At 37.9% G+C, this 7,647-nt stretch overlaps 1 protein-coding gene across 3 annotated transcripts in view; it reads right to left on the bottom strand.

The window, feature by feature from the left end:
- Positions 1 to 7,647, bottom strand: part of TPR (translocated promoter region, nuclear basket protein) — a 44,229-nt gene that overhangs the window by 480 nt on the left and 36,102 nt on the right. Inside the window, exons 42-50 of one of the 3 annotated variants that reach the window (XM_062606249.1) lie at positions 7,363 to 7,450; positions 6,708 to 6,892; positions 5,249 to 5,317; positions 4,037 to 4,131; positions 3,301 to 3,407; positions 2,449 to 2,544; positions 2,103 to 2,259; positions 1,315 to 1,433; positions 687 to 785 (exon numbers count right to left, since the gene is read on the bottom strand). In XM_062606249.1, the coding sequence (XP_062462233.1) occupies positions 687 to 785; positions 1,315 to 1,433; positions 2,103 to 2,259; positions 2,449 to 2,544; positions 3,301 to 3,407; positions 4,037 to 4,131; positions 5,249 to 5,317; positions 6,708 to 6,892; positions 7,363 to 7,450 (1,015 nt within the window). Of the gene's footprint in view, positions 1 to 686; positions 786 to 1,314; positions 1,434 to 2,102; positions 2,260 to 2,448; positions 2,545 to 3,300; positions 3,408 to 4,036; positions 4,132 to 5,248; positions 5,318 to 6,707; positions 6,893 to 7,359; positions 7,451 to 7,647 lie in introns of all 3 variants that reach the window. The other 2 variants (XM_062606246.1, XM_062606247.1) reach the window with 2 other exon arrangements.

Below are 7,647 nucleotides of genomic sequence, written 5' to 3'. Positions count from 1 at the left end.
GAAATCAGTTAGTCCCTCCCTTTTGTCATTAAAGAAATGGTGATAGGCAGAAAGAAAATCTATCCTAGGTCCACCTCCTCACTTTTATTTTTGTTTTAAAACACCAGATACCTACATTTCAACGCTAGTATCAAGTCTTCTACAATACTAAAATGGTGCCAAATTGAATATAATTCATCTAAGAATTTTTAACACAAACATTGCAAACAATAATTTATTGCTTTGGTTTAACTATATTGCATTACAAAGTCTGTTTAACGCTTCCATAATTTTTTTTTTTAAATCAGTGTAACTGGAACCTCTAATGTACCAAATGAGAAACTAATATATAATGTTAAAAACAAATATTTCTAAACTTATGTCCTAACATCTTTTAAAAGATCTTCCTTTAAAACTTTGCCAAGTTTAAGATTTACTGCAATTTACTTTCCCTCCACTAATAAAAAACAAGTGCCACATTAAGTAGAAAGATTGCCTATCTAAAACATGCTCAGACTAACATACTAAAACAAAATTGCAGAGCTCTTAGGGTAACATACTGAAAGCAAGGGCAGGGATGCTGTATTATTCAATGTATTATAAGCAAACACAGGCATATAAAGTAGTACACTTCATATATGGTCCCCAAAGGAAGGACTAAAAATTTGTTCGAAAAGCTTTGAATTTGAACAGCCTTGAACACTTACCCCTCTGCCTGTTGAATTGACGACCACGAACACCAGTTCTTAATGTTGGTGGCTGAAGTCTGACACGTCGGAACGGCTTAGGCTGGTTACTGCTTGTGTCTGTGAAGAAGTGGAAAAGCAGAAAAGGATGTCTGTGTCTAGTACAGTTTTTCACTGTCAATGTTTACATTATTTGATATGCATTATGCTTTCGAATTTACTTTAAATTGTGAAGGTGTATCCTTATTTCATTGACACCACCTCTAAGACAAATAAAAGCCTCAAGACAAGCACATTTGGTGGTACTTCTTGCTAACTCAACAGTGACTTACTTACTGTTCTCTGACTATTTAATTGAATGAAAAAATATTTTAAATCTGACATCAAACATAACAGTGGATGGAATCACTGATATATCAATAAGTTTTGCTCCTCGAAGCATTATTCTTACTACAGCCTACTCTAGTTACTGCAGCCCAAGTGAAAATTGCTTGCCATTAAGACTAAAGGCAGCAAAACATGACCTTGCTGTAAGAGTTCTATCTTATTTTGTGTTTCTTGGGTATCAGCAGTTTGTGATGCTGGTCCAAAAAGGTCCCACACTTAGTGAAATAGTATGTATCAACTGTTTCCAGCAATTAGCCTGTACCTGCAGATGAACTAGAAGGAGGATCTTGACTAGTCGAGGGAAGATCTGACTCATCAGATGCTTGAACAGATTCTTCTTCTTGCTGGCTATCAATTTCTAAGCCTGCTTCTGAAGTAATTCTAGAGGAGAAGGAGTGGGAGGAAAAACATACAAGTGTATTCACACAGTTTCAATAAGCTCAGATTAAAAAAAAAAAGGCATAAAATTACAACCTATCCCCTTTTAGATTTGCAATATTTGGTCATAATACAAAATACAGAAATTATTGTAAATATTTAAAATTGCACTTGAAAGTGGAAAACAAATCATTTGTCTATCAAATTCTTAAGAATTGCTTATTCCCTTCCTTCATGCTACTTGCATTGCCTTAACTGAATGACTTCATTATGTATGCTTGCTTGTAATGAGGAGTGTTTTTCTCTGTTAACAAACAGGGTCAATTTACCCTTTATTATACAAAACCTAGTCCTTCAAACTGGGGCCTTTACCATCAGTATTTGACTACTGGAGAGCACTCTGTTTTCTTTAAAAATACAGTTGTTTTTTTTTTTCGTGTGACTTCTATATTAGCTATGTTAAGTCAGAAGGAGTAATTCAGATGAAACCTTTGGTTTTAGATGAAAAGGTCAGATTGTGCTACTTCACAAAATTACTAAATCCTGTTTGATCTGTCCTTCCTCCCAGAAGAGGTTAAACTGAAAATGAATCACAGGCATACTTGGATGAAAACAAATCATTAAAACTAACATGACATCAAGTTGTAGTGAGCCAAACAAGTCATAGCTTACCCTTCAGATTCGGCCTCTGCAAAAACTTCATCCCCATCATCACCCACTCCAGCCTCTGCAGTGGTGGACAGATTGCCAGTAGATGTTGTAACCATTGGAACAGACTGAGAAGCGTGCTCTGAAGCATCTGCTGACGCGCTTTCAGTAAAAACTGTCACTGTACAGGAAAGGTAGTTTAATTAACACTGAGTTAGCTTTCATTTCTACATAAAATCTATGGAAATCTTAGGCAGATAAGAATACTCCAGGCATAACAATAAGCACTGTAGCAACAATAAGCTAATTCTTTTCTGGGAAGTCAAGGTTTGCAGCCTTTACTTCAGCCTGCAAATTTCTTGCCACTTACCTGGTGCTGCTACTTGTAATGGTGTTGTGGGAACGCTACGACCACCTGATTCTTCCTCGTGAGCAAGGAATAGTGGGGTTTCATACATGCCTAAACCTGCAAAGCAAAGTTTTAGTGACAATTAAAATAGCAGCTAAAAAAAACAGATTAACTGCTCTTTTCCTTCTGAACACTTGATGGAACCCAACAATTTGTATTTATATATGGAGATTCATGTTATTTTGTTTTGACTTACTGCAATTAAGTTAAATTAATGCAAGGCTAATTATAATTTATTGAAAGCTAATAACCTTGATGAAAATAACATTACTTATTTTACTTTCATCCTTCTCTTACGCCATTATTTTTCTTCAAAGAAAAGCATACTGTTCCATGCTGACAAGAGATGCAGGGGAAAGGGACTAATTCAGGACAACAACAAGGACTATGCAAACCAAATTGCCTGGCTACCTCTGAGCAGCTGAGGATATGTCCCAAAGATTTCTTTTAGATTTGCTGTTTTCCCCTTATGTTTTAGTAAAGGAAATCTACAGTCAACCGTAAAAATAAAGTTAAAAACCATTCCCTTCACTATTTCACTTCTCTTTATATGAAGTTTCTTGTGTCTAGCAGGCAATGTGTTCTACTTAAAATTTCAGCTTCTCTGCTTCACAAACCCACAGAATCATTCTACATTTTGAACCATATTACAAGGAGAAATGTAGCAGCTTTCAAGAAACACTTTTTCACTTCTTGTTAGTGTTCTCTGCAATTTTAAAAGTTGCAGGTTTCCCGCACCACAAGTAGAAATGCATTTTGCCTGCATTATTTTTTTTTCACTCTAACAACCATGGAAATACAGAAATGGTTTACCTCCTTGTGATGCAAGCTGACCAAGATCAGAATGACTTGAGCTAGTTTGTGGCATATCTTCAGGTGGTCCAAATCTGAATCTAGGAACTCCAGCGACCTGAGGGGAACTATCAAAATAAAGATTTAAGGAATTTTGCAGGAATTTGAGGAGAGGACAACATTTTAACCAAAACAAGAGAACTATGCATAAGACAGAATTAATTAACACTGACCATAAAAGTCAGCTCAACTACTGCTAATTAAATAGCAATTAGTTTCTCAAACTTATTTGGACTGTATTCAAAATCAGTAAAACAGTCCTGAAGAGAATAGTCTTTACTTATTCATCCTATGAATTCTCACAATTTTAAGTGGATTGCTAAATGTGTCCAGAACATCCCAAAGCCAAAAATGGGGATAACTTTTCCTGCTTCTACCAGTTATATTAACAGGGTGGGGGGAAGGAGAGTGAAGAGGAAGAAGGAAATTAAATAGAAGAACCTATTTTTTTGCTTCATCTCATCTTAAATCAGTAAGTTACTGTACATTGGAGATTATCTGCCTCCTCATTGGCTAGTAAGTTATGACACACAACTGAAACAATGATCACTTATTTGTAGATGCAGTCATCTATCATAGTATTACCAAGTTTTAGCACATTACTCCAATCACAAGTTCATTTCATTTCATTCTCACTCCGCTGAAAAATAGATGTTGTGGTGGTTTGGGCTCCCTCTCCCCCTTTACATCTACTTACTGAATGGCTTCTGCAAACCCATCTGTACGATGTGGAACTACAAGAGTTGGTGTACTTGGAACTGTTCTGTCCTCATCATCAAAGAAGTGTTGCTGCTGGGAGAAAAAAACCAAACAAAACCAAAAAGACTGATATGAGAGCCTAACAATGTATTTCCAGTTTCCACTGGAAATTGAAGGTCGGTTTGTTTTTTCACATAGTAAGGCAAAACAAAGATTTAGTTCTAACAAAATTCTTGTCCAATTTTACACATCTGAATCTGAGCTGGTTATAGATTGCCCCTTACAGGTGATGAAAAAACCCAAACCGAAATAAAACCCATATACTTGCAAGCCACTCATCTTTCAAAGGATTTTTAGACACCTTATCATGAGATTATCCTTCTATAAAACTGCCATATCCCCCTGTTGACTACAAAGGAATCTTAAGACAACTCATTCATTAACAGATCGGAAACATCTGTATTAATATGGATTGCTGTAAGGTACCTAGCACATGGGATTTTTCACAATGTGAACCAAGTTATCTGTTCCCTCTTCCCTTGCACTCCATGAGGCATTCTCTTCACCTCCCTGTCTTCCTCCCATGTCCTTCAAACTTTTCTCTCCGAAGTACCCATAAGGTCTCTCCCATGTGCTCAGTTATAGTCCAGGCAAAAAGCAGTAGGTACTGAAGTCAGTTCCAAGTAGAAATTGAATGACAGGTACATGCAAGCCAAGCAGTATCAGTAAAATCTGAACTGATGCTTTCAACCTCAGAAATGATACTTTTTTAGTCAGTTGGCCTCTCTCACCTCCCTCACTGAACTCGCATGTGTTCTGTCAAATACAGCTGAAGTTGAATAAAGGGTTAAAAATTAACTGAAGGAGACAGACAGAAAGCATATATTAGCCTTGCTGCTTTAGAATGAGGCTGAAAACATTTAATTTTTCTTTTCCAGTGACATATTCTCTTTAGAAGACTGAGTCTAAAAACATGCGATCAAAACTGCCTTAAACAAAACCAATTCAAACTCTTTTGAAGACCTTTAGCTTCCTGGGAATTTTCTAGTGTTTGCCTTTCATTAATACAGAAATTAACAGGACTAAGATATTTTCTGCAAGACTACAGAAACCACTGCATCCCTGAAGTTAGGATCTAGGCTTCTTTAAAAAGAGAGTTATGAATGTTCCCTCAATGCAGGTTTTTAGCAGTAGACTTTCATGTACTTACCATCCCGCCTATACCAGGAGTTAGCTGAAGTCCACGCCCCACAGACTGTCTTCGAGTCATCTGGATTCTCTTTATAGTAAAGAAAAAATGAAGTAGTGTGAATACTTTCCTGGAATTCTAGTAACATAAAATTGTTCAGAGCCATGGACAGTGGCTAAATGAGTAAGTGTAACAATTACATGTCTGTGTAAAACACTACTTAGTACAGCATCACGCAAAGTTAAATAGACCATAGCAGCAGCTACTTTACATCTTATATCTGTTGCCTGGTTGTCCTGGGTTCAGCAGTAGCAGCCATTTTTCTTCTTCTTAGTAGCTGGTGCAGTGCTGTGGTTTTGACTTTCAGACTGAGAACAACGCTAATAACACTGATGTTTTTAGATGTTGCTCAGTAATGTTTACTCTGACCAAGGACTTTCTGAGTCTCATGCTCTGCTAGGGAGGAGGGGAAGCCAGGAGGAAGCAGAGACAGGACACCTGACCCAAACTAGCTAAAGATGTATTCCATACCACAGCACGTCATGCCGAGTATACAAACTGGGGGCAGTCACCCAGAAGGGCTAGATCACTGCTCGGGTCAGGCTGGGTATCAAGTCAGCGGGTGGTGAGGTGTTGTATTCTCTTCCCTTGTTATTTCCCTTATCATTATTATTATTGGTGGCAGCACTAGTGATTTGTGTTATACCTTAGTTACTGGACTGTTCCTATCTCAACCGGTGGGAGTTACATTCTTTTGGTTCTCCTCCCAATCCCGCCGGAAGCAGGAGGGAGTGAGCGAGCGGCTGTGTGGTTCTGGGCTGCCAGCTGGGCTTAAACCATGAGAGTGGTCTAACCATGAAAGGGAATCATGCAGGTTTAAATTATGACTTTACTATTTTACTCAACTTTCTATTGAGGACAGAAAACTTCAGCACAGAAATACTGCGGCCCCAAGCCTCAAACCAAGTTAATGGTAAAGGGTAAGTCCAGTCAGCGTACTTTAGCAAAAATCATGGGATGTTTTAATTTACAAAATATGTAGGTCTATGTCAAAGCATAATCTTGGGTCTGACACTGACTGACTCAGGACTGATAAGGTTTATCTTAGAAATGAATGGCAACATTCCTTTGTACAATCTGCACTGGGGCAGAGACTAATAAAACCCCTTGCTAATCTTTCTGAGTTACAATCTATTCAAGAACAGCATTTGTAGTGGAAATGCCAGCAGTCACTGACTGAAATAACACTGGTATAATAATTTCAAGATACAAATCCACAATGAGCACCTTACTGCCTTTCATGTTCCCTGACTAGCCATAATTTGCAGGATGAGACATGTTAAGTCAGTTTCCTCAGCTACCATTTTTCAGGATATATGTATATGTAATCTACTTTTACAATAAGCAGAATACTTGGATTTTACTTAGAAAGAAATCATACAGTAACTAAAGTCTTCTGACTGCTAGAGATAGTTTATACCTGTACTGGGGGACCCAGTTCTTGAGGAGGAGCATGAATAGTCAGTCGTGGGGGCAGCGGATGTGGCGGTCTGCGTGGTGACTGTGGGGGCCGAGGGGCTTGTCTCTCTGAGGCAGATGATGGCTGCTGTTCTCTTGAACTTTCATGAGGAAAAGTGGACTCCGCAGCACTTGTACTCCCTTCTCCTAAAACACACAGGAGTATACAGGTATAAACCCATGTCCTCCAAATACCATGAAAGCAAGCCTTCAAATTCTGCTACCACATTAACAGAAATGTTCTTACCCCTGCAAGAGTGGGGACAGCTCAGTAACTGTTTTTTAAAATCATTTAAGAGAGGACTTGTGCCTACTACATCAACACTATCACCAAAACAAACTACTGAATACTCAAGTGCTGATTGAGAGAGATGAATCTACTGAGCTATTAACAGCAGTTTCCACACCAAACAGAGCTTGCAGGATTTTCAAAGGAGTGTAGAATAAATTCAGAAAGGAGCGTTTCAAAAGAATCTACTTCTCAGGTTAAAATGGTCTTTAGCATTTTCCCTTACGTTCTTACTTTTACATGAGTATTTTAACACCTGTAAAACAGCTTCTACATTTTCCCCCTTTGAAAAAACAAAGTTTGAAGAAACATGGAATAGCCATACCACTGTTTTGAGAATCTGCTGCCCTCTGATTGCTTTCACCTCCTCCCATGCTTTCCTCAGTTTCTGTTCCAGGATCTGTACCATCAGCACCCTAAAAACCCCACATAAATATAATATGACTTAGCACTAAACATCTTGGAGGCTGTAAAGAGAATATAAAAGCAGTACAAGAGTATTCAGAAAGTAAACAAAGTAAAATATATGAAAATCTTAAAATATTTCTGCAAATATCTGCAAAATCAGACAAATGTACACAACTGTGACATTTCAGAAGTTTTATGTATCTAT

This window comes from Pezoporus occidentalis, unplaced genomic scaffold (assembly GCF_034315485.1).
Source record: "Pezoporus occidentalis ecotype Australia unplaced genomic scaffold, CSIRO_AGI_Poc_V1 ctg95, whole genome shotgun sequence".
In the NCBI taxonomy this organism is placed as follows: domain Eukaryota; kingdom Metazoa; phylum Chordata; class Aves; order Psittaciformes; family Psittacidae; genus Pezoporus; species Pezoporus occidentalis.
The sequence above is the reverse complement of the archived record's forward strand: the minus strand, read 5'-3'. Positions and strand labels throughout refer to the sequence as shown.